Source organism: Anopheles cruzii, chromosome 3 (assembly GCF_943734635.1).
Source record: "Anopheles cruzii chromosome 3, idAnoCruzAS_RS32_06, whole genome shotgun sequence".
NCBI classification, from domain to species: Eukaryota; Metazoa; Arthropoda; class Insecta; order Diptera; family Culicidae; genus Anopheles; species Anopheles cruzii.
The window spans coordinates 68785270-68812237 of NC_069145.1; the positions used below are offsets into that span (position 1 = coordinate 68785270).

Consider the following 26968-nt stretch of genomic DNA (forward strand, 5'->3'; position numbering starts at 1 on the left):
CGTCGTGAACGCGTGTAAACGGACAGTGATTTTTACAGCCGGTGATAGTGCAAAATACAGTGCAAAACATGAAAACACCTTCGTTAGTTTGTCCGATCATTGGCAGTTGCTAAACGCGTTACCACAGCGGCACCAAATTCCAGCATAAAACAGGACAAATGCCGCCACGACGCCATCACGGCCAACGACCCCGTAGCAGCAAGCGGAGAATTTGGCAAAAGATTAATGGTTCAGCGCTGAAGGCAGATTTGATGGTTTAAAAATTTGTTGTTTTAGGGTGCATTTTACTATTTGATGCTATACTGCAGAAAGCATAGCGACATTGGGGTCCCGTAAACTACCTGCCATTCGATACACCATGGATGCCGCCCCTACGGATGATCGTGATTCGGCGACATTTTCGATCGAGTCGACTAGAACGCAATCCCAACCCGTCGGCAAACTTCCTTCGGCGGATGACACCATTCTGCCGGCTTTCCGGCGCACGGCGGTGCAGATCGTTTCGCAATCCTTATCGCCCCGCCGTCAACACGAGAAAGCCACGGTTAATAATCATAATGCTGGTACGATGCAAATCACAAAGCTGGTGCTCAAAACACCACCTGGTAGCCCGAAACGACAACCGAAAGCACCGGGCATCATCATCCATTCGCTACAGACTTTAGCAGCGCCGGTTCTTTGCACCGGTCACGCTCATGATACCGGCACCGAAATAAATACGAAACATTCGATCAAGAATCACAACGTGCTTATGGAAAATCGAAACATACCAGCCACGCACGAGGACACCATTATCGCTCCGCCATATCGGATCATTCCGATCGATCCGTCGGGAGCGAAACTCCGGAAAGAGGAACGCACGACGACTTCCGAAGCACACGACTTGCTCCGGGATAGCTTCAAGGAGAACAAAACACCGCCACCGTCGCCGGCAGTCGTAGTCACACGGCTCACTGGGTCACTGGGAAGCTCGGACTCGGATAGCAGAATCGCCATCGCGGAACTGAAAACACGAGTGGCCAGTAAAGCTTCCTTATCTGCAACCAAAATTCAACCCCAAACCATTGTGGAGCCGACGGCCGCAAATGCAACGCAGCGTGCTGTGAACGAAGTCGATGTTTCAAGCGTTCGCCCGATTCCAGCAACTCGGCAATCGTTGCTAATGGAAACGGTGAAGCCAAAGGAACCCGCTAAGGCTGCTTTAGCAGTTTTGAAAGAAATTGCTCACAAGCCGACTGACAATCCCGTTGAAACGAGTAATTTTACCTTAGAATCACGTAACAACGAACAGACTGCCACCTCTAAACCAGGACCACCAATGAAACCTCTCCGCCCAAAGCACCCACTGCCGGCAACCAACACTCGTTCAACAGCCAACGAGTGTGCGAAAAAGAAGGAAAAATCGTACGATCCTGTACGGGCGCGCGAATTCATCCGGGAGCAACAGGCTAAACGGCGCCAAGAGAAGAAAGACCCACCAGCATCAGCATCAGGTGGCCTGCCAATGACCGAAAAGGATCTTATCAAACAGCGACTAGAAAACTTACGAAAGAGTTCACATACTCTGGTGAAGAAAAATCTTCAAAAGGCACGAACACGGTCTGCTTCCTGCATCCCGAAAGACACAAGAGATCAAGCGCCTCCCAAACCAACCGGCAAACCACAACCCACTCAAACCGCTCCTAGACCGGCCACCGCTAAACCACCGACGATGCGAAAGTTCTCCTCAACTCCTTCCCTACGTCTAGTAAGTGTCGGCGACGAACCAAAGGTGGGTGAAAAGAGTTCCCACAAAGCACCGACAAAGGTAAAACCGCTACCGGTTGACAAATCGGTTCCAGAGAGCGTTCTGAAACGTTCATCGGTTAGCAGTCAGTCCGTCACACGGGATCCGGTACGGGTTGGGAAGCCGCGCCCCAGTTCAGCCCAAACATCATCATCTTCAGTTACGCTCACAAGTCGACCGGCTACGGTGGGCCAAAAAATTGGCATCCTACGCAAACCGGACAATGTGCTCCTGGAAGATATTCTTCCCTTCAGTCCGTTAAAAAATCCTCAGACTCAGGCGCTTGCTCTGATGGGACCTACCTCTAATGCCTTTTCTATGCGACCACGGCCTACGACGATGGTGAACGCTAAGCTAATTGTTATCAACGACGAAGACAGAGATGTCGGGAAACCGCTCAACGAGGCGGAAAAAGAACTAAAGCTCGAAGTGCCAGACGTGACGCTAGTTCCTCCGGCAGCACCGTCATCAATCGGAAGGGAGGATGAAGGAAGAAAAGTTGACGCTTTGCAAGAGCACGATCTTCACCAGTCCCATCATTCGATCAAAAGTATTCCTCCCTGGCTGAAGCAATCACTCCGACAGCCGGACCCCTATCCGTTCATCGTGGCCGTACGAAAGAAGCTGGAAGCGGTGCGCAATGTGCGGGCAGAGGAAGAGGCGAAAAATCGGACCATGAAGCCGTCAACCGAAAAACAGGAAGAGGTTAACGCTCGTACCAATGCCTACTTGGATGTAATTCATGGCGTACCCAGGATCGCGCAGAAACTAACAGAAGTTAAGCCTGTTCCGATGGTCCACAATGAGCCGTCGCTCATTTCGACAAACATTTCGGGGAACGGTGAATTTAACACATCGTCCGAAATCAGCTCGATTAAGTCGGACGTTGCACTGCCACTGCCACCGTTGTTTAGTAGCACCAAGATTGAAATGTTTCCGGCTCGCATCGATCCTCCAGCAACGGTAAACGCTCCCGTGAGTCCTCTTTCGATCGAACAGATTGCCAGTCTGAGAGTAATTACAACTCCGGCCGTGTCGGATGTTTCCCGATCGCCGCGTCGCCAGGAGAACAAACATGTAGAAGAGCGGGTGCGCCTTATGCCGCCACCACCACAACCTCCTGGACTTCCGGAGACATCCGATCGTACACAGCGCGAGCTCGACTATCAGCGAATGTTGGATGCGTTCAATCGTAGCCTTACGCACGTAATCGAAGTCAACCAGCAACTTTATTCAGCCCTCCAAAAGCCACCTTCACCGCAGCGGCCCGTAGCGATGCCACAAGAAATCCTTAAAATTCGTGACGAAATGACACAAACCTCAGCACCGCTGACCGTGCCGCCGTCCGGGATCGAAGGCACATCGGAGGCGGTACCACAAGCCCGCAAAGCACTCTCCAGTGTCATGGCGTTTCCATCACCGTCTGCCACGACAGCATCGCATTACAGTGACGATTTCGAGCAGCAAAGCCAAACCGGATTGGAGACGCCGAAGAAAAAGTCCCCAACAGTGTCCTCCTTTTCATCCCCATCGTCATCATCATCATCGTCAGAATCGAGCTCATCCACTTCACCCTCCGCTTCACCTACCGGTTCGGGTGATGGGACAAGCTCAAATCCGTCGCACAGCAGTTCGGCCACCTCTTCCCACAGTGTCACCGATCGGCGGGAATCGGATTCGAAACCAACAACGGCCAATAACAACTCGAGTGAGTTCGATTCACGCTCGTCCGGTCACTCCGACAACAGCCACAATAATACGGCCAACAACAATATACCTACGGTGGCGGAAGAATATCTTCCATCGTTCGAGGAGAGTTTGCGCCGTGGGCAAATGTCGGGCAGTGGCCATACCCAGGACAAGAGTGATCGCAATGCGAATCACAAAAACGAAAAGGAAGGCTCTGATTCCAATGCCGCCGGTGCTGAGAGCAGCATTGGGGAGGAAATTCACTCGATCGCCATCGATGGCGAGGAGCGTTCGTTCTTCTTGAACCACTCGGAAGAAGCAGTTGAACGAAAACTGAAGGAAAACTTCGTGCCGGGTGCGGCCGTTTTGATGGAAAAACCATCACCTCCAGGATTCAGGAAGGCATCGATCGGCGATACGACGCTCGGGAGCGATCTGCTGGCAACGATCTTCAACCGAACGGATCTGGAAGTATCGATCCTGTCCACGACGGTATCGGAAACGAATCTTAGCTACTCGTCGATCGGATGGGTGTGTATTTTCATGGAGAGAGACATTGAAACAGCTCGCACTAATCGTTATCGCACTGTCCGTTTTCTCTGTAGTACGATCAACTGATCCACAGCGAGCGCAGCAGAGAGGAACATTTGATTTCGCGTGTCCAATCGAAGCAAAAGGCACTACTTAACCGAGCCAAGGGACAGCTGGCGTGGTTGGAGCTACAGAAGCAACGTTATCGAGAGCGGGGCCAAACCGAACACATTTCAGGCATCAAAAAGAAGCAACGAGCCATTCTGGTGCGCCTCGAGAAGGAACGTGAGGAACTGAATCGGTAAGATTGCCATATTGTTGATCCTTGGGAAAAAACTCTGATATCATCTTATCCAAATCACCAGCACGATCTCCAAATCGTCCGCCGATTCAACGAACAACACGACCCTACGCTCCGGTCGATCACCGTTAACAGCTAAGAACATGAACAGCAAACTCAGTTCCTACTGCTCTTCGCCCCCTGCGGTCGATTCAACTTCACTGGCCCTTCGTAAAGCATCCAGCGGGTTGCAATCGCATCATCATCATTCCCGCCGACTCGGAAACAGTCCGCAACGGAAGCAAAGAATCGCGGGCACGACAACCACCAGCAATTCGATACACATTGCCATCCGTGGTAGGGAACTCGAGCCCAACGAGCGCTTGGAAGAGTAAGTTGAGCCCATCATCTCCGAGCACTGGTAACATTCATGTGCCTTATTACACACCATTCTATTTCCACTACTTAGCATTCTCCTGCGCCGAGAGGAAGAACTGCACAAGCGCAAGGATCACGTACGGCGGCTGCTCGAGTGGCACCGGAAGCTTGAACGCGAGGAAGCAGATCTGCTGGCCGTCGAAGAGAAACTACGCGCGTACAACGATCGTAAGCTACTCGGAAAGGGCGCACACCACAAAAGCCACCCAACTTCAAGCGGTCCGTCGATCGAGGCGCGAATGCGTAGCATTGAGAAAAGTCTGGAAACGCTGCATAGCATTCCATCGGCGCAGGTGAATCGTAACACCGGAACACCGGATCAGCCAGAACAGGGCGAGACGGAAGAAGAAGAAGTGGTCATGCTGGATGGGAAAAAGTTGAACCGGTTGTGGCGTCGGTTGACGGGCTTAAAAACGCAACGGTACGAGATCGAGCGAAGCTATCGCGTCACTCGTTCCATGCTGGAGGTCCTTTACGAGGATGCAAAACGATGGGTACTGGGGAGCCTCCGCCCGGGAGAGGAACCACGGAACGGTACCCTGCTGGACGAATCGAACGTGACCAACAGCAGTCTTGCGACGATCCAAGCCGAGACGAGAGCGATCCCCTCGATCACCAACACCAGTGCGTTAGGAAACGTGTCCCCCTGCGCGATTGTTGCTGATGAGGATAGGCTTGAGCGTGTGGGAGAACCTCCTGAAGAAGGTGTCGAATCTAAGCCGTCTCTTTCTGCTCCTCAAGTGGACGTTGGTGACGCTCTATCTTCATCGGACAAAACAGAAACGAGTGAGCCCCGGAATATTCCGGAAGAGTCGCTCAGAGAGGAAGAAGAGATCCCCGCTGCGGAAGGTCCAAAGAGCGGCGAGCTTCTTTCGTCTACGGTCAAAAGCTGGTCACCGGAGAGCCGGCGAAGCACGGGATCGGTGGAATTTCATACGCTCGAAGAGACGGCCTATCAAACGGCTGATTTCGGTTCGCAGGAGGAATCCCCCGGGGACGATGCAGTCGTTCAGAGTGAAAGCTACTCGACGACGTTTGAAGAGCGGTCGGTTGTTGAGGGTGAGCACACTCAACCGCTGCTCGAGGACATGTCGTTACCGCCGGCCCTGCTGAACGCCACGGCTTCGTTTCTTATTTCAGAGGAAGATCAACGTGACGGTAGCGATCGATCGAGTAGTGTGATGTACGAACTGCAAAGAAACATGGCGCAAGAGGAACATCCTGAGGTCGAGAGTGAACAGGAGCTGGTTACACAAAGTTTCCGCAGTAGTCTGAGCGAATCGATGGTGCAATCGTTGGAAGAAGCCACCGGAAGCAGTGGCGGCGAATGTGTTTCGACCGCCACGACACCTTCAACCGTCACACCTACGATGGCCATCGAAGCCATCAACGAAGAAATACTCGAACCAGAAACGGTTGATGCGATCGAAGAAAGGAACGAGGATGTCGCTGAAGAGGAGCGAGAGATACGGACATTCCGTGATCGATCATCGCCCGGCTCGTCCGCGTCGGAACTTGAGAAGCGTTTGGTCACGCTACACGATGAGCTCGAAGAGTTGAGCGAATCGTTCGAACGGACACCGTTGATGCGATCACCAACGACACCGCCGCCTCCACAACCAATCCCGGCCCCGCCACCAACAACGTCCAAGATTGTGCATAAATTGGAGCAACATGTCAGCTCAAGTGAAACGCCAACGTCCTTCGAAGAGGACCATTCTGATGACGATGGCGACGATGACGATGATGAAACGGATGAAGATAGTGAAGCGACACTGTCGGAAACCTCAAATCACCGCCATAGCAAGGGGGAAGATGGCACAAATAATGTTTTAGTGGTCAATAATGTGTCGATTGATCTCCAACCGGCCAAGATGGAGGTCATGATTCGATCGAAAACGATGATCCCTGATCGTACGATCGGGGCAGTTTCCATCTCCGGTAGTGGCGCCAGTGTCGCCCGTGACTATCCCCCCGCTCATGCTCTTCTTCCCGTCAATAGTGGGTCATCTCTTATTGCACCGCCTGCCGTCCGAATGCCTGACATCATCAGTCATCATCACGAGGCGGAAGTGCTGCGTCGTCAAGAGCTTCGGATCGAGCAGGAAATAAAGGTGCTCGAGCAGCAGGTCGGATTCTTTCGCGAGATTCCCAACAAACCTCCGCCACCCTACATTCCACCCGCCAACGGAAGTCCGCTAGCGTTACTCTTCCCTCCGGAGACACGCCTCGACGAGCTGATCGATGAACGGCTCGAAGAGCTGTACCATCAGCGCTTGCCGGCCGAACAGTTATGCTCCGATCACGTGACGAACGTGTACGAAAAGCTTACGCTCGACATGTGCAACGAACTGTTCCGAGACCTGAGGCCACCCGAACCGACCGTTTCTTTTCGCGCCCTGACCCACGATAAACGCCCTCTGGCGTTCTACAACCCTCCGGATAAACTAGGCTGTCTAAGGGATTATCTGCGGCGCAAGGTAAAGCGCATTCTCAACGAGGAACAACAGCAGCAGCACCACCATCACAGTCTGGTGCAAGCGCTGAACCCGCTGCAGTACCAGCAGCAGTGGCTCCATCATCTTCAGCACCACCAGCAGCACCACCACCTTCACCATTACCATCAGCAGCAGATACACCAACAACAGCAACAGCAGCAGCAGCAGCTTCTGCATCAGTGCGCCACGGTTCCGTTGGTGTACGCAAACGGTGCGTGCGCAGGGAAACGAAAGCGTGACCAGGTGGACGAGATCCTTGCCGAGGAGATGCACGACGACGATGCACACTGGACGAACTTCGATCGAGAAGAGGTCGAAGTGAAAGATCGAATCACGGACGAGCTGCTGAAGTCTTTGTTCGGGGAAGCACTGCGCGACATGACCGAGGCGTACCGGTGCAAATTACAGCGGAAAGAGGAAGCTACTTCTGCACCGAAGGAAAGTGCCATGTAACGTGCCGTGCATATCGGCAATCCAAGCCGCACACATCTGATATGTGATAGTAAAACTGCGCGTCAGTTCGTACTTGGTTTAGTTCTTAAGTTGCACTTAACGGGTCTCTAATCCTGTATCCAAGCTTGGGTTTAAATGCGCTTGTCGCAACATTAATCGTTACGCGCAGCGAGACGCGTACATGTAAAGGTTCTGTTCAACTTGTTTGCCTATTTTGCTCAATTTTATCTTTTAAGTTTGTTCCTTTTCTTCGGATTTACAATCTTGCGGTGTGGGTAGTGTGTAGGTTTGATAGATTCGTGCAGTAACATAACAAAATGGACTGATTGCTGAGCAGCAACAATTGCCACACGCGGTAAAATATAAGAAACAGCGGACGAACTTATGAGAGAATGTTTTCCACGGAGTAATTGAAATAACGTTAATTTGTCTTGTTTACAAACAACTTGGTGACTGTTTCGATTTGTTTACTCATATCTCAAATAAAAAACAATGGAAATTACATCCATTCAGTAGAAAAATTGTCGTGTGCGTCAATCCGGCGTATAAAGGGTGGAGAATATTGACGCCACAGCATCCGCTGCCATTGAGCCCTGCGAGTTGCACTTCTTTCGGATGCTGTTGAGATGTTTCTTTCACATTGAATACGCAGTAAATTAGTCAAGTGCGTCGTTACATCGTTGAACTGCGTTGTATTCTCTGAAATTATGTCCCTTTTTCTCACGCTTCTCGCGTACATCATCGATAAGAGTGGCGGACGCTTTTCCTACACACAATTACTGCTGTTATATGGACAAAAAGGCAATCTTCTTTGCAATAATGGTTCTGCTGCTTGCTGTTGATGCAACTCTTACCGCCTCGTAAGGTTGTGTCGTTTTTCCGGAACACATTCAAAAATTAGTTATAAAAAGCAGTACACAGAAATAAAGCATCGTTAATAATAATAATAGTTAAAATTGAACTTATCCTCTAAAATAACGTGTTTCCGTTTCCCGTGGCTGCGGTTTGTTGTTTCACATTAATGTGCTGACTGTGCAACGCACCAAACGCATCCCGTACTCGTTGTGGTTCTCTGGCGTCTCTTGGGACCGCGGTAGAGATAAATCTTGTAGTCCTGCAACCGAACCGATAGCTTGTGTTACTAAGCCCGATTGGGAAGAGTCAGGTGGAGTTGTCCAAGGAGCAGCCGTGTGGCATTCGATCTTTAACAAAATGTTCAACTGCTGCAATATTGCTCATGTGTCCGAAAGTGGCCATATGGCTTCATTATCTTTTCAAGGGCCCCTTACTCAAGCGTTATGCCAAAGCAAGGGAAACAATGTGACGCGCCACCCGAGAGGATTGTGATCGCGAAGACAGTATTGGGTCATGACGGTGGCGTGGGGAAACGGCAGGATAACTGTGGTCTGAACATCGCTGCGAGAGTGCGGTATATACGGTAGGTGTGCTGCGCATTGGCTTCGATTTCTACTTTAGCATCCGGCAACAGGGCGATCATTAACTTTTGACCGCCTGAGCACCGGCTTCCGGGCCTTCTTTTTTTTGTTGCTTTTGTCGCATTATATCTGCATCACTGGAACGGATACCAACAAATAGCAATACGAAACGATGAAAGTAATGCACACAGTTCAATGTCCGCAGAAAAAGAGCGAAGGAATCGTTTTCTGTCGCCGTCGGCTTACCGTTGCTTGCGTTGTTCGTGAGACAATCCGTCTTCCCGCGACTTTGGTTTGTCACCATTCTTCTTCTGGTTCTTCGCACGCGCCAATTCACGCTGGTTGCCACCTGCAGAGAAAGAAAACGGGACATAATTTAAGTCAAATCCAAGTAATATACGCAACGAAGGGACACTCACGGAACATGATACGAAACATAAAGCATAAACATTTACCAAAACACGTCCTGCAACGCACAGTGCATCGGGAGACCACAATTGATACAGATCGATGGTTAGTTAGAGAAATTTATTTCATTTAACCATGCCCTCTGTGTTCAAACATTGGCAATCTAGAAATACGTGTCTTTCTGGGGACTTTTGCTGTAGAACTAAGCAAAGGGCGTCTGTCCGGCGTTAATTTCCACCGAATTGCGGTGTAAGGTCCCCATTTGTCCCTCGAATAGAACGTCATTGATCGCTTTTTTTGCAAACAATCGTTGTCGTGGATCCATAGTCCGGAGTTCGGCTGCCCACGATGCAGCTATTGCCTCGCTGTGCCCTGGCTGTTGCTGATGGTGCTTGCAAGCTACTGCAGCCAACCCAACATTCGGATCTTCCGCTAGTTCCTCCTCGTCATTCATAAAATGTCGCTCTGGTTCCTGGCAAGAAAATAGTATTCCAAATTACACTACCCCGTCGTGCGTTAACCCTCCGCGTTGGCTTGTTGCTCGTTGATAGCAACGTCCGAGAACCTACTTACTGCGTTATCGTCTGTTGCAGTTGCGTTTCCACTTTCTTCGTTCCTCCGTAGATCAATCGTGTCGCTCCGAACCGATAAATGGTCGTCTGACGATAAATTTCGAAGAAAACTCAGTTCTTCAAAGTACCACAGCTTTGGCCTGACATCCTCATCCTCGTCCCAATCCTCTCTAGCAGCATCCTGCAGTCGCTTGACTTCTTTCCGGAACTGCGTACGCAACGTATTGACTTTTCGAATAACATCTTGCTTGTTGGCCTCCGGGTACGTTTCGCGATACTTCTTGATCAGCACCTCGTACTGATTATGTTTTTTAGTTCGATTAAGATAATCTTTGTTTCGCACGTCCCACAGGGCCGGAAGCGAACGATAAACGCGAATGAATTCCAAAATGAACTGTTTCTCCATCTTCAGCGCTGTTTTCCTATCACTTGTTGATAGGACTGCTGGTAACACTGACTTCACACGCGATCTTTTGTTACATTGCATATCGCATAGGCCATCGCTTATCACACTTCAAAAGAATGCCGCCGATCGGACATTGCAGATACCACCAATACGGCCCAATTAAAGGCACAGAAATGTGGCAGGCTCACAAAACTCACAGCCGAAAAACGCAATATGCGGGGAGTGCTATTAATAGGTATGGGATCGTTCGAATGGCATTAAGACCCTATTAATGCGCCGCTCGGAGGCTGTAAGTCAACACGGCGCTCCCATGACGTGATCCCCAAAATCCGGTTTATAAAACGATGCTTTCACCTGCGCTGACATAAGAGGGAGCATCTTCCTTATCATCTGCCTTTTGAGTGCAACACACATTACGTCGTAGGCGGGCCGCCGCTTTCCCTAACCCACGCAACGGAGAGATGTACCTGCACCGCCCAAAGAAGTGACCATTAGCCTGCGTTCCAGCATTGTTGGACGTGTTTTTGTTTATGCTTTTCGCTCAATTTGGTTCCGTTTCATTCCCACCGAAAGGTACTTACGCGTCATTTTCGGGCTGTGCAGCCTTTGCGAGGATGATGATCCGAGAACACACTGCGCCACCAAACACTGTTCCAAACTTGCGACGCAGCCAACTGATGCTGTTCGATATGTACTTTAAATTTAAACTTGCGAACGCCGCTAGGTAAAGGTTTTTGCCGCGATTATGAATTGATTGAGGCCTCGGTAACGATGAACAAACGACGAATACGGCCACTACGCACTCTTTTGCTTTTGTGATGCTTTTGTGGCTCGTTCGAGAAAATTCCACCTTCAGCTGTCACTACCGTTTGACAGTCAACGTCGCGCCGTTGCCCATGCAGCAGAATGCATTTTTGGAAAGGCAGTTACGGTTTTTCAAACCATTTATTATGAATTTCTGTTTCTCTTCGTGATAGTTTTTGTTTCGGCGAACTCTAAACAAAAATGCGATAACAGTGTGCCGATGGATCCGTCAATCTACGTACCAATTACCTCCAAGGCTGGCGCTTGGTGCTGGAAAACCTATATCCTTAAGGACTTCCAATCCAACGAATTTTTCAGCCTCATGTGCCAGTTTGGAAGTACAAAGTGATTTACAAAGTATTTACAGTCGTTTGCCAAAATATTTATAATTGTCCAAAAAGTGTTTATTTGTTAGTACAAAGTACAACGGATCATGAGCTAGAAAAACAACAGTATCGAATGCCGGCGGAAAAATCAACAAATTCAATTTCAAATTCAGCTGGCCGTCGTCACGAGGTTGGCAATTATATCTGCAAACTGATTTAAAAAACGTCCCATTACCGACCATTCGTATACGTTATGTCGATACGCTACGAATATTTTTTAGTTTAAACTTCTTTTCTCGGTTCATTTTATTTCGGTGCCCTATTTTACCGATCGCCCAACGACACACTCGACAGAAATGCGTTGGACATAAGAATGTAAGTATCAATTGAAGAGATAGAAAGACGCAGTCCAACATTAGCTACGCCTCAGTTTGAATTTTGCCAAGGACTGATGTAAAAAGTACACTTGCCTGAAATCAACGATCTTGTAATCGAATGATTGAATCATTTCAAAAGAAACTCCATTTCATGTCAACAGTTTATCACACCGCGCGAGAACAATATCTACTTTTTATCTAGCTGCTCTCGTGTTTAAAATTGACGACCCCGACCGAATGACCCAAATCTTCTTCGCTTCGCGACAATGCTTCACGCATTCCCAAATCTTCGGATATTTTTAGAAACAAATATTTGCTGTTTTTAGAAAGTAATAAAAATCCATCATCTTTCGTTACGCTGATACAACAAAGCTGCCGATGAACTGTAGAATTTAACCATTTAACCAATTTTGGTAAACTTTTACGCTAAAACTGAAAACGAGTACGTTCCTTTGAATAAATTTGGCGGTTTGACCGAAGCGAGAACTTATTCGTACAGTCACTAATGATAAAAATCGATGGAAAACAAAATATGTATAAGAAAATTTTAAAAATCTATCTACTACCTAACACCAGCAGCCTCCCATTGCCCATTTATGCACCGATTGTTTTTGTTTTACATTAAAATTAAATTATCGTCGCTCGCTCGCTCTTCGCTTCCATAACACTCATCTCATCACTGCGCTTCGGCGTCACATTTCGATTAGTTTTCTGGCAAATCATGCAAACAGTATTCATCCCTAGATTCGTTGCCTCCGTTTACCTACCAACGTCGGGGGGCCCCCTTGTTCTGTAAGTCTTCAATCGTTTTTGCGATACGATTCAGCAATTATTATCGTCTATTAACACTAGCACGTAATCAGTAATCACCCATTCGTTCGTCTGGTACTTTTACTTCGAGTGGCTCTCCACTGACACCTTCTTTAGCAAACAAAATATTATGCCACTATCTATACGCCTTTCACTCATCCCTATCAGCTGCCTTAGCGGCTTTTGATTACACTTGCATGGTTTATTGTTAAAATGTTTAAAACAGGTGTTTACCTGTGTTTTACTAAATTTTTGTCTACCACACCGCCCTACATGCTCTAGGTAAACTGTGGCGACGCTTTATCGTACCTAAGTGGTTTATAAATTACAAATTAAACTTAACATAGAGTGTAGTAATTATGAACGAAAAACCCTTTGATTGACACTTTCTTGAGCAAAATCCTATTCTCAACTGAGCGAGCTCACGTGTAGAGGTTTGTGTGCGTGATGGGTTGACCACCCAAACCACACCTCCCGTATGCTCGCCAGTTGAGACCATCGCAAGCCATGTTTGGTTTGCGGAGTAAAAAAGAAACACAACCTTACTAGCGCCACACCGGAGCGCATCATGCCGGACAACGACTGGACGGCATTTAGTTGGTGTTTAACGAGCACAGCTCACAGTTAGTTGACGGGCCACAAAGACCCCCGCAGGACGGTGGCATCTTGAAGGCCAGCACGCCGGCCGTTGGAAAGTTGGCATAGTTGTTCCAGCAAGCCGCGGCAGCCGCAGCAGCCGCCGGCATCTGCCACAGCGCCGCAGCGTTCGTGGCCAGCTGCTGTTGCTGCTGCTGGAGTTGCTGCTGTTGCTGCTGTTGCTGTTGCTGCTGTTGCTGCTGCTGTTGTTGTTGCTGCTGCTGTTGCTGTTGCTGTTGCTGTTGGCTGTTTTGCGTCTGACTTGGTTGAGTCGGCTGTGGCTGTTGTTGCGACGACTGCTGTGGCTGTTGCTGCGGTTGCGGCGGTTGCTGTTGCTGCTGCTGTTGTTGATTCTTTTTGGATTTTGCTCGGGAGGAACCTTTACTGCGGGTCACAGCACCTCCCGGGGTTTCTACTCACATGACCTAAAATGGGAAACCCAAGAACATTACAGTTTAGACACAATCATGCCAAACGTGAAACCAACGGCAAACCGTACCTGAAGTATTTGCGACGCCTCGAACGCGGTGCCTGGCAGTAGAATAACCGGCGTTGACACGTGACCCGCCTCAACGCAGATCATGTTCGGGTACTCGTCGTCGCCAAAGTCCTGGCACTCGCGCGCCTTCTCCATCCACGGGTTCCACACGACGGTGTCGGGAAAGTTGTACTTCTGGAGGCGCATCTTCCGCCCTGACACCACGTTCGTGATGATGTGCTCCTGGGGTGTGTGCTGGTAGATCCGGTCCGTCCACTCGTTGATTGTCACCGCATCGCGGCCCTCCTGGTAGATTGCACCGTCCCGTGTCTGCCGGCAGATACATACCGGAATTAAGAACCGCACTGACTCATCGGACGACGACGTTGGCTGACCTACCTTATCGATAAATGTACAACCGTGGAGTCCCGTAATTTGACATCGGCGCACGTCCGGCACCTTCAGGTAGGTGTGCAGCAGCAGGTTAAAGGAGAAGGTCATCTCTTTACTCGGGTTGTAGACACCGATGTGAAAGTGTAGTTCCTTCTCGCGCAGGATTAGTCGATAGGTGATGCGAAAGCTACGATCCGAGAAACGAAATCGGAATTCAAACGCGGCCTGCCTCGTGCCTCCCGTTTTATGCCCTTTTCCGTACACTTACGAATAGTTCCACATCGACCGGGTAATTTCGTTGTCCATCAGACTAAAGACGGCTTCGACGTCACCGCTTGGCAACCGTTCCGGCGCCCGTTCGAGTGTCCACCGGACGACGCGCGCAAACCCATGCTGGGGCCCAAAGTTCCACGGGCCAAATTGTGCTGAAATGCAAAAACCTATGATTAATCGAACTCGATTTTACGACGATTCGGAGCAGCGATGCTTACGAAAAACGAATGGAATGCCACCGCGGATCGCCTTTTTCCCGTCGAAAACGGCCAGTTTGCTGTAGAAGAGAAAGAGGGGAGACAAGTATGTTGATTAGGAGTGAGAGAAGGAAAGATTCATGAGATGAACATTGTGTGTTAAACATAACAATTGCTTTAAAAATTTATAAATATGTTCCTCAACGGCCGTTTGAAACAAGAAAAGTAAAGAAATTACTGCAAAGAAATCGCACCCAACTTTTGGCCTAACAGCAGCCAAAAAACCCAGCCATTTAGCCCATCGATAGCCCATCGCTCAACTAGCCACAATCCGCCGAGCAGTGCAAACGCTTAAGAGGTATCGCCTCGCTAAAAGGGCAATAACTCTTTCTGACGGAAGCAAAAAAAACCTGGAGATCTCTCCCGGGTTCCGGGCGACTTGTGGTACCGATTTCGCGCACACCGAACCACACCGTCGCACCGGCAAAAAGGCAGGCGAACGGCGAGTTAATCGAATTCGCTAACGGCGTATCCGGCGCCGTTGAACCATTTCGAAAGTGATGCTGCGCCGCGCTCCCTCATCAAACGGTCGGCACCGCGTGATCGGATCATTAGAATACGGCATTACTTCAAAGTACAGCTGGGGTTCCCTTTTTTGCCTTTTCGGTGAGCGCGAGATCGATAATTAGCCCACGGTCGTACGTGCCTAGCAGAAAGGATCATCTCACTCGAAAATAACGGCCATTCTGACCAACTTCAAAATTCGAAAGCTTGTCCATCCTCGCGTTGTGTAATTTCGTTATCAATTAAAACGGCTGCGCGACCAGCTGGGTCCTGCGACCACGGATCAGCGATCAGCAACCTTGAAACAGCGAGACGACCGGAAGTGCGTACAGCAACTATATGCCCGTGTCGCTCGATGATGTCTGTATTCATCTCGCCCGCTTTCGATCGTGTCCTCTCCGGCTGGCCACCTGTTCTCGTCCATTTACCGTCGGCAAGGAGGACAGCGCTGGTGAAATCACCGGAAGTGATAACGACAGCGGGCGAAAACATGGCACGACGATCGCCGGCCGTACTTCGCGGTCGGAGGCACCAAATTACAAGCTCGGCACGGCACTCGGGTAGCAGCTGCCTCCGGTGCGCCTGTCGGTGAGCCGATCGCGTGCCCCGTAACGGTGCTAGGAGGACCCTTGCGTTACGCAGCTGAGCTCGGACCTCGAACGGGGCGGGATGATCATAGACAAATCCCTCGCGTCGAGTGCCGTTGGCTCCCCCGTGACGGATCAGGCGTAACACCCAACACCGAAAGGGTGCGCTCAGCGGGAAGTGACCGTCCGTCATCGTCGTATGGTAATGAACGGGCTGGCGCGATAGTTAATTACTTTTTTTCAGCAATCAATTATCGAGTTACCGGCCGGCCAGCCGTCAACGGTTGGCTCTTTTGCGGTCGTCGTCGCCGTCGTTGCCAGGGCCCGCGCCGTCTGCTTCCGCCGGCCGTAGCGTGGCGGGGATTTTTTTCGCCTTCCGAATCGAGAGAGCGGGTGAAGCTGGAAAAGTTTCCTATTTTTTCACCGAGGGTCTTCTGCAGCACTCCCGCATCACCTTCACCCTTAGCCGGCGGTCGTGATCTTGGTGCACGTAGCAGGATTTTTTTTTCTGAGTTCATTAATTTCCTCAACCTCATCATCATGGGCCAGGGGTTGGTGTTTTTTTCACGCCACGCCGTATGTCGCGCCAATGGCGCTTCCCGTTGGGGCACTCGCTCGATAATTTAACGTTCGTCGTTTCGGTTCTTATTCTTGTTTTTTTCATTCGTCTTTCGGCCCTTCGTCTTTCGGCCTCATGATTCAAATTAGCCACGCGGGCCAGTCACGCGGGCGGGATTCACGGGAGAACATTCTCCCGAAGGCACCGGCGGAGAATTGATTATAAATTCATGTATTTCCGATACTAACGGTCACCCGGGCGAGGCGCACCCGGCGCTACCGTTAGGTGAGACACCACGCACCGTCAATTATGCGATCCGCAGACACTCACACACACATGGTACGGACAAACAGGCAATCAATCTTTGGGGGGGAGCGAGCACAGGACATAAAAAATCCTTTTTTAACGGAAAGCCCGGCCAAAAAAATCCGAAGGCGATGGAAAGAAAAATGGAGCAACTTCAAGGGTCAGTCAGGGTTGGCCGTCGATGCAAATGCCACATAAATTATCGCACCCGCCGCCAGCAAGCGCGCGGGACCATGTGCGCGCGCGCGCGCGGAAGGTCAATTAGACCCTCGAAAGTCGAACCAAAGACAAATGCACCGATAGCCGGAACACGACTGAAGCGTGGACAGTGACAGGTGATGGATGCATCTTTTACCACTTTACTAGTAGCGTTGCCCATTTTAATGTGCGCGTTTTTTTGCAAAGATTTTCCTTTGATAACAGAGGAACGGAGTAAGTTCAAACAAAGAAATCAACATAATGATTACGCAAAGCCGATCGTGATATGCAAATATGCTCAAGAAAGTGTAACATCAGCAAAGAGGAAAATGGGCCAGCAGGTGAAGAAAGTGGTTTCTAAGTGATAAAGTACTATACAGAAACATTAATAATGTCAACACTGTTCGAGGATGAAGTTGCTATCGTTGTGGTGGCTGCGTTTGTGCTACTTGTGACAATTTGAAAAAAGAATTACTTTGCTAATTAATATGTTCTTTCATCGTTGCGACACCCATTAACTTTAACCTGCTTTCATCCGTTAGCTATGCGTCATTTGATAGACCGCCCTACACAACATGCTGTAAGTTGCTGCCCCTAGCACCGCGCATACCAGCAAACGAATAAAAAGCTTAGTTTATAGTAAACGCTTTTTTGCGTCTTCTACCACTTTATCACTTAAAAGCGTCGCCTGGCGTCCGCCTCCAGCACCCAGAGCAGCGATCGGCACCACACTCTTCTTCCTCTTCCTCTGCGGGTCCTCTAATGATGCATAAAAAACACCATTCCACTAACACCGACTGCGCCTTAAAAGTGTATGAAGGCATTATTCATCATTCCCGTGCTTCGTGTCAACCACAAATGAAGCGAAACATTCACGGCGACAGCCACATTAAATGAAGAGCCCGAAAACAAAGCGCAAAAAACGCGCATTACTCTCGCGGCGCGAGGACTAATGAGAATTAAGGAGAAACTCGTCATCGAGCCACACTGGCGCACTTGAACACCACACACACACACACGATCGCCAAGATTAGTTACGGCGAAACGGGTGAACCGAAGAAAAAAACACGGAACGGGTTGACCCAACAGCTCTAAGCCGTTCTGGGGGAGGTGCGCGGCTCCGAAAGCTTGACGGACCCTGTCCAAATTCCAATTCGTTGGGACCCTTCCACGATTTATGAATAATAATTGGTTTGTGTTAACAAAAACTAAACCCGACACTCGCTCATCCGCAAGCAGACAAATGTTTAAACAATAAAAAAATAAACGTATTTACTACCCACGAGACCGGACCGTTGGTCTACACGGCGCCAAGTTCCGTGACTTTGTTTTATTCCCTAACCATACTCTCACAATGGCCGGTGCGCGATCCTGAGTGATCCTTCCCCGGTGGTAGTCAAACTAAAACCGTCAACATTCCGCTTTCACCAGCAAGTGTAAGGATTTAAAAAAACGGCCTTACTACCGTTATCAGAATGGTTGTTTTTTGCCCCCCACTGTTAACGAAGGGTTAGGGAAATGTGAAGTTTTTCAAAGCTAACCAATTGACCCACTTTTGTCGAAAGTTTTGTCTTTCTAACGAATAATTGCTTACTCCCTTCACATTCGACACACACACTCTCTTTGCGCGCCAAAAATTACACTGTGAGACTCCAAAAAACCACACCTAAACGTTTGGCTCATTAGGGTCAGTTGGAAGAGGGCACATTTTGGCCACCGTCCTGTAGATTCGGCAGACACAACAATTTCGGGTCACTTCATTCCTTGGGAGAAACCGAGCGCGGTGGATGGCGCCCTTCGTTGATCGTACGAAAGATAAAACGATTCCTTGGCAGGGCCCCTTCCCAGTTTTTTTTGGGATTGTGTAGACATCAAACTTCAAGCTAAGCGAATATGAAGAATAGAAGTCAATAATTCATCCCTTTGGCGGTACAACCAATAAACATTAGTAAATTTGTTCTGTCTCTCGCGCTTAAGGCGATCGCTTTTCAAGGCGATCAGTAGAACTAAAAGGCACAATACTCGCAGCGATCCACCAAGAGACATTCCTGTTCTCTGTTTTAGGGTATTTTTCCAACAATCGATCATGACTGGCAATCACTCTTCGTTTTGAAATCGTGCTCAATATACCACCACGGTTATGTTCCAATAAAGGATGGCGTTGGTTACTATTTACTTTTTCCATCGTTCGATTAGCCACCGAATGAATTGTTCAAACCATTATTAGATAGCGATGCATACCTAGCAATCATAAAAACATTAGTTTGGCTCTTATACCAGATGTCCTTCTCTATGAAAGCCGTTGCTACTCGTAAATGGCTTCCAATTGCCGCACGTTGGCGCTGAGTAGTCTTGGAGCAATGATAGTGAAGAACGCAAACAAATTCGGTAATAACCGATGGGAAACTGGCAAGTCCAAATAAGCTTCAAATGACTCGCGACCTGGACGTTGGAGTACACTTGACCCTACACCACCGGGGCTTCAACGGCTCAAGAGCGCCCACCACCAGCAACATGTGCCAGCAACCCCTTGAATCACCAGCACCGCAGGTGATGCGGGTTAACGAGAGCAAGCAAAGTACGGACCGAAAAAAGGGGGGCAAGGTTTCGCGGCGACGTTCACCAACAGCAACCTTTGTGACCCACCGGAGGCTCGCAGAGGGTAGGTCGTTAAGAGCACCGGAGAAAGGCCACCGCGTCAAGAACGGGGTGGGTTAGATTGTTGTTTGTTGCTGCGGGCGCGGATTGCAAATTGGCCCACCAGCAGCACAGACACGCATACGAGACGTGACCCGATCGGTCGTGGCGGGAGATTTGTTAAATTAATTCATTACCCCGATCCGGGTCACAAACTTTTGGCACGTGACCCGGGGTCTGATCACGAAGTCTGATTTCATTCACGCGATCAACGTCGATCCGAATGCAGCGGCAATGAATAATTAATCGGCCCTGCTCGTGCTAGGCGGTTACACGGAAACGGAAGCAAATCGAAGGACCATGCGTATGTGTCATTCCGACGCCAACACTTCGAGAACGCACATTGCCTGTGCCCTTCTCGAGAACTTTGTTTTCCGATTGGCTCAAAAGAATTCACGGCCACCCAGACAGTAAAAGTTCCATCGATCTGGATCTCGAAGAAGGATCAGACCCAATCCTGGAACAAATGGCTAAGCGAGTATGCTGCGAGTAATTGATTCGCAAGAACCAAAATATCTCGGAGGAGGACAAGTATCCCGGAGGACGAAAAAGGGCGGGGTGCTGCTGTGCTGTGTTTCGAGAATCGGTAACCTAATTTCGCACGTAGCAGCTGAGCAATCGGATGTTGATTTCGAGCGCTCGAAAAACATTTTTATTAATCCCTAAAAATCATAAGAAATCACTTTTCGGTGTCGACGCATAAAAGAGCGTATGAAAAGGGTTGTTTTTCACGGTGGGCCCCCAAAAAATAACGAGTGCACAATTCTTGGTCGAAGAGTTCACCTCCGAGGCGTATGTGGTTCATTTTTCGCGCATTTTTTCTCATTCCGGTTCCATTCCCGGTCGCGCCAAAGTCCGCTGACTGACACGCAACACGCACACGTACAGGGCGACCCAACCCCGGGCGCCGCGCTGTTGTTTCCCGCCCGAAACGTCAAGTCACCCAAGTGCCATAAATTAACCGACGCTAAAACATGTGGTTTGTGCCCGGAACGTGTGTGTCGTGTCGTTCTTTCCTGTGTCGGCCGCGTCAGAAAGCGAGAGAGAGAGTCCGTTTCCGAGCGTACACGTGCTCGTCACCCACTTGGCGCATCGGCCTTCACCCAACCAACCAACCAACCACCCTTCCAACAACTCGTCCTTTTTCCGGGTCCAGCAGCAACATGGCGCGTCTGACGTGGCTCGCGGTTTATGTACACACTTCGCGTCTGTGGTGGTGATCACCAATCGCCGCATACACTCACCGACGGCCCGTGTGGGTGGGTCACCGGGTCCAGGAGGGGGCCACGCGAGATCGGGGCGCGGTTTGTATAGAAAGTGTGCAGAAAAAGCACATGATGAAAAACGCTTAATGGACGAGCCGGACGAGAGAGCTTGAAATCCCGCTCTCTCTCTCAGTGAAAGAGGCAGAGCTAAGGCAACCCGCCGCCAGGATCCGAGCACGAGAGAAGGAGCATAAAAACCGGCACCACACCACCACGACAACGACGACGACGACGGCTATGTACGGCTCTTTCGCTGGATTTGCCGGGTTTTCGGGGACAGCACGTGCATAAAAACCAAAACAGAACTGCCGAGAGAAGCTGGCCGCGGCGGCGCCACGCGAGAGGCAGGCCACCGGCGGGGATGGGAAGCGTTTTTCTGCACGCAACAGCCGCCGCCGCCGGTGACGCCAGAGTCTGCCTTCGCCGCCCCTTTCTGGTGTGGCACCCTACCCTTCTTCCGTCGAGGCAAACTTCATCTCCGCAGCAACTGGGACCGCCGTTTCATTCGGGTCTCGACTTGACTTTTTTTTTGCTCTTTCCGTCGTTTCGTTCCGTTTTTGCGCTGGCCCGATTTTGTCCGGGGTCTTGCCTGCGTCGCCTGCGTTGAAAAACAAATGCCTCGGTCGGGGCGGGGGACGGGGGGGGGACGGGGGGGCGCCGGCCCACGAGTCAATCGGGGATCGGGTGAGTAATGACCGTGCCCTGCCCACCCCGTGCCCGGGACCGGATTGATACGTTCCGAGAGTGACCGAGTTACGGAGTGGGTTGAAAGAAAAACAACACAACCAAGCAGAATTGGATTCGGTTTTGCCGGGACCGATCGTAGAAAGCGCGCAATGCATTCGAACCAATGTTGAATGTGTATGTGTAGTGTGTATTGTGTATTGGTAATGATCACTGATCACGCTCAAACGATGCAACCCACATAACTCTGTTGCAGCAACGCCATCGTTTATTGAGCAAGGCGACGATCAGATGGATCCATGATGAGAATCAGATGAGATGCTTCCATCGCGTGAGAATACCCAACTCACTACGGCACTGACACCGAATAAATCTTTGAAAAGAGCAAAATATACTGTTATATTTTAATTTACTTATACATGCAACGATGCTTAACATTTCGAGCTCAAAAGGTTCAGTTATTCAACACGGAAAATTTCTCTGACCAGCACATTATTAAAGCCATCGAACGATTCCTTCTGCTTCTAGTAGATTCAGAACAGCATTATTGTGGTTCCCTTTTTGGATTGGTTCATTTTATTTTTTAATCTTTTAAAGTCCACGTAAATGAGAAATAAAAATGGTAATTTAGTTTTGTCTATTAAATAGATTAGAAATAGACTAAATGTCTAACAGAGCGATTACATTATTGTTCTGAGTAGCACATTATTGGCGAGGGATGCCATAGATGCCAACGACGACCCGGATTTAACGAAAAGAATTCAACCAAATGCCTCATGAAAGCATGAAAACGCACGACGAAACCTCCGCTAATTTATCAGCCTTACACGTAACGCTTCTGTGTCGCTCTCGCCTCTAGTCGCCGCCACTGAAAAGGACCAGGCGCGACCGGATAGCGGGTGTCCGGTCCCGGAACCGGGGGCCGGGGGATCACCACGTGCATAAAAACACAAAAATTCATCCCACCCACCCGACCTCTTCCGGTGGCCGGCGGCGCCCGCCGATATTGTGTGGAGAAAATGAATGCCAAAAGGGCTGCATGAAAAAACAAACATCGGCCGCCGCCGCAGCCGGTGGGTGCAGAAGCCGGAGACACGAAAAGGTGGCTCATGCGCAATAGAGGACCTTCTCTCTCCGATGGGCTTTTCCCCGACCGTGCTCGGACCCGGCTTGGTGTTGGTGTCGGGCCCCAAAGATAACGAAAGCGGAAGCCGGGTTTCGGGCGAAGGATACGCGTTTTTTGGGGTGCAGCAACAGCAGCAGAAGGCGAATGCCGCGCGCGAGAAGCCGAAAAAAGTGGTCTGAGCTTCTCCGCTGAAACACGGGCATTTTTTCGTTCCGTTCCTCTGTCTAGCGTTCCGTGAGTTCCGCAAGCCGAGTGTTTCAAAGGGACGTTGGTGAAATGAGGAGAGCAAAGGACGGAGCTAGAGTGCAAGAAGGAGAGAAACCGAAAGGATCGAATTATGTAGTAAATAGACAGAAAAACGTCGGATCCTAACGATGCCGCTGTCGCCGCCGGCCACTGTAGAGTGAGAAACTCTACGCCGCGAAAGCATCAAATTCTGCTTCTACCGATTACAGAGGGCCGTAGAATTGGGCTCGATAAAATGACCGTTTATTCCTGAGACGCTTAAAATAATAATAGACACAGATGTATATGAAGCTATAAACTGTCCAACGACCAAACGATCTCTATCGTCTTCGATTAGCATTTTCAAAATTATTGAAAATCTTAGACAGTATTTTGTTTTACAGCATTTGAACCATAAACTATCTTACAGCACTTTATTTTTATTTAAAGTTAAGCTTGCTTGTAATATGAACTTTGTAATATGAATATGTAACTTTGAATCCTTAACATTTGAACAGATACCTTTTATACCTTAAAAGATGAAATTTTAAAACAACGACAAGAGCTGTTAACGAATAATCACAAAGCATACTCGATGACTTAGAAGGAAGAATGTCCTTGAAAGACAGGTAAGAAGCCTAAAGACTGATGAAAAGATTATTTAATCAAATTTTCTTCCGCGTGTTGTCCTGCCACGAAATAAAAAACTGACTTTTGTTTTAACCGAACGTTGCATCATTCATCTCCGCTTTGACGTTAACCGACCGCCGTCGCCGCCGCCGCCGCCGTTCGCGCCAATCGCAGGTCCCTTCTCTAGCAAGAGTCGCACACGACGCAAACTGACCCACACAAGGATCCCGGCTGCCGAAGGGATAGCCAGCTAAAGACCGGCACAATGGCGTTGGTGGCGACACACACACACCGACAGCGAAATCTCCGCCAGTCTCACCCGGCCATTCCGTCTGGCTGTGTCTGCTCCATTCCCGTGCCAGGACTCTAACGGGCGTGCACGCAAAAAGCTCCCGAAGCTCATTCGCCATCAACTGGCCGGAGGAGACAAATGCGCGTGGAGAGCAAAAACCTCCCTAACGGAACCGATCCGATCGGTGTGAGAGAAGGAGAGAGCTACACGAAGCTATGCTGGTCTTTGGAAACGGCGGGAAACAGCACTTCGTATGCCGCGGCGAACGCGGACTCCAACCGGCGGCCACAGAACCGGGAAGTGAGGAAGCGGTCGACGTGGCCAACGGCCGGGAAGACGGGCATTGGCGAACGAACATCGTCGTGTTGCTGCCGCTGATGCTGTGGAGATGCTGATGATTCGGTTTTTGTTTAGCTTTTTATGATTACAACTACGGCAGGTCCTGCCCCGGGTTCCTGAGCCACACCTCTCTCTCTTTCATTCTCTCTGTCTGTTCACATTTTTTGAACCCATAAAAGCATCCAACGGACACAGCATAAGACTGGTTGGGACGCTCCTCATGGAAATGACAGTATGGCGGGTCGCGAATCGCGCCACAGTGCTTCCTACCGCCAGGACAGAAGCAGCACACCAGGACCAGGATGACAGTGGCCACAACACACACACACACAAACCGGCACCGCCGGAAGAGCAAAGACTCAACCGCCACGCCGACGGCGGATGGATGTCTGCGGACCGTAAAAAAAGTCTCGATCCCGCTCTGCTGGAGCCGCCGGGAGTTTGTTGGCCTTTCCCCCGGCCAAGGATAATCGCGAAAAGCGTGCAGCAATCCGTGTGGAGCGAATATCGACCACGGCCTGACGACTGCTGCTGATGCTGCGATGCGCGATCACGCGAGAGAAACGTCAGCGTTTGATGAGCCCCTCACAGGAGGCGGGAACATAAACAAAAACTTGACAGCCCACGGCGGTGTACAGTAGTGTGTGTGAGTGTATGTGTTTGCGTCTAAAAACAACTTCCTTGTGGGTCGAAGTGCGGAAACGGATATGCACACCGATGATTCATGATGCAGACATTCATTTCAGCCGCCTCCGGTGCGATCAGACTGCCCCCAGAAGAATCAAATCGAAATTAACCGAAAAGTTTAATAAGTCATCAATATTTTTTATAACTTCCCTAATAGCTTTGTTCAAGTCCTAGAGAAAACGAAGTAATTAAATGTTCGCTTGGTTTTCGTAATATTTTAGAACGTTGTCGTTTGATTTTCATCTCCTTGCTTCAAAGGCAATAGATCTAAAACAATAACGAGCCAAGCAAAGTCAAGAAAACAAAACCGAACGGTGAAGCTTGTCTTAAAATAGGACCACAACAGCAAAAGGAACGCCAAGAAGCTTCGCCTCGCTCCTACGCGCTCTTTCGGAAGGTGCAAGGAAAGCGAAAACAAAATCACCTAACGGTACTACACCACTGAGCTGGAAGCTGGCGGGAACCCAAAAAGGACGAGCAGCACGAAGAGACCGCGCAAAAAGCGCGAAACCGAAAACGATTGTGCCTCTGTGTGCCGTCGTGGGAACGCGCCCCAGTTGACGCGAGGGAGAAGAACAAGACCGATCGTTGGAAGAATTGTGCTCAAAATAAAACCATTTCAAAATGGGCGTCGTGTCTCCGAAGACGCCGCCGTCAATACGCAAACAAATGCAAAACAACCGCGTCTCGCGTCCACCGTTTGTGGGCGACGACCTTGAATGGGAATTCTGTCGCGATTTAAGCCCGCGGACTCTCTCGCTCTCTCTCTTCCGGCGGGTCTTTTTGCGCGTCCGTGTGTGTGTATGTGTGTGTGTGGTGCTTCGTTTTGTTTCTATTTTGAGCCGGACAAACTGTGTGATTCACTACCGGCACCGGCAAATGTCGGTCAAGCGGGAGCGCCCCAGAAGCATACTCCGCGGGGGCGCCACACTTATGAAGGGCAGGAAGACGAAAAATCGAAAAGCCGGAAGCATGGCTTTCACTGTGGCCATGTAAATCGGAACTCGGGAGGAACGCAGAATTATGTTCACTTGCTAGACGATTCTTTTCTCGGCCTTTTGGCCACCGTTCGTGGATTCCAAGAAGGTACCCGTTCGGGTGTTGTAAAAATTTGGCGACAAGGATATTGAGGGAGCAATTAAGAGAAGAAATTTTAAAGGGGCCGTTTCCTAAACCCCAACAGGGGGAAACCCAGCAAATGAAAGACTCCTGGTGCCGTCCGTGTGTTTGGCTGTAATCTTCCGTAGTTTTTGAACACGCGGACACGTGTGAAAAACTACCGGACTCTCTTTTTCACGTGAACCGCTTCACTCGATGAAGTTGTTCGGAGCTGTCGTTTCTTTATTCATTCGCCGAACAGTACCGGCTAAGGCCGTGTCAAAGGATTGATGAAAAAATAAAATCCCAAGAAAGATGCACAAAAAAGGTGCTGGCACCAAGCGCCGATTCCAGCGAAAGACTAAAATGCTGGTTTTTCTTTATCAAATTTTCGCGCACGGAACGTCCGCCGGGATTCGTAGAAAACTGTGACGCAGCCTGAAGCCGGTGGGCGGTGGTTGGTGAAAGTACCGACCGGCTTTCGCACGAAAACGATCGAACACGCAACACAAAGGCCACAACACGGTGCAATCCTTTTGCAGGACGACGTGGTCGCCACGTGTTCGCGGACAATCAACAGTTTGTGTGTGTGTGTGTGTATGTGTGCGCTCTCGACGCGGCGGCAATTTCCACGAAAAGTATCATCTTGCACGATGGCGCGGCGGCAGCGGCGAATTACAACCAGCTGAGTTTCGAATCAACACATCGTGCTAACGGAGGCTGTTGTTGGGCCCACCGTCTGGGCGCAGCCGACGTCTCAAGTCCCCGGTGGACAATTCAGCCCTAAGTTCATCGTCCCACAATTTCCATGGGAAAACGGAGCACCGAGGACGTGACAAACAAATGCATCAAGTATCAGGCGTCTCCATAAGGACACGTGCGCGAAATGGCACAACAAAGAGAATACTTTAGTTAAATTG

At 49.7% G+C, this 26968-nt stretch overlaps 3 protein-coding genes across 3 annotated transcripts in view; 1 reads left to right on the forward strand and 2 right to left on the reverse strand.

Moving 5' to 3' along the window:
• Positions 1–358: 358 nt before the first annotated feature.
• Positions 359–7716, forward strand: LOC128270856 (uncharacterized). The gene is made up of 7 exons (XM_053008283.1): positions 359–1022; positions 1311–4006; positions 4081–4307; positions 4372–4677; positions 4756–5348; positions 5505–6379; positions 6437–7716. Exons 1-7 carry the CDS (start codon positions 359–361, stop codon positions 7673–7675), a joined length of 6600 nt encoding a protein of 2199 aa, XP_052864243.1. The 3' UTR covers positions 7676–7716.
• Positions 7717–8347: 631 nt separating this feature from the next.
• On the reverse strand, positions 8348–11085 carry LOC128272157 (small EDRK-rich factor 2). Its single transcript, XM_053009912.1, has 3 exons — positions 11079–11085; positions 9358–9460; positions 8348–9248 (listed from the first exon to the last, which is right to left on the reverse strand). The coding sequence occupies exons 1-3, from the start codon at positions 11083–11085 to the stop codon at positions 9173–9175; spliced, it is 186 nt and encodes a 61-aa protein (XP_052865872.1). The 3' UTR covers positions 8348–9172.
• A 2007-nt stretch (positions 11086–13092) lies between these two features.
• LOC128270857 (uncharacterized) overlaps positions 13093–26968 on the reverse strand; it is a 33515-nt gene continuing 19639 nt past the window's right edge. Inside the window, exons 4-9 of the mRNA XM_053008284.1 lie at positions 14813–14871; positions 14590–14746; positions 14328–14508; positions 13950–14258; positions 13871–13875; positions 13093–13123 (exon numbers count right to left, since the gene is read on the reverse strand). Coding sequence (XP_052864244.1) covers positions 13093–13123; positions 13871–13875; positions 13950–14258; positions 14328–14508; positions 14590–14746; positions 14813–14871 — 742 coding nt within the window. The remainder of the gene's footprint in view (positions 13124–13870; positions 13876–13949; positions 14259–14327; positions 14509–14589; positions 14747–14812; positions 14872–26968) is intronic.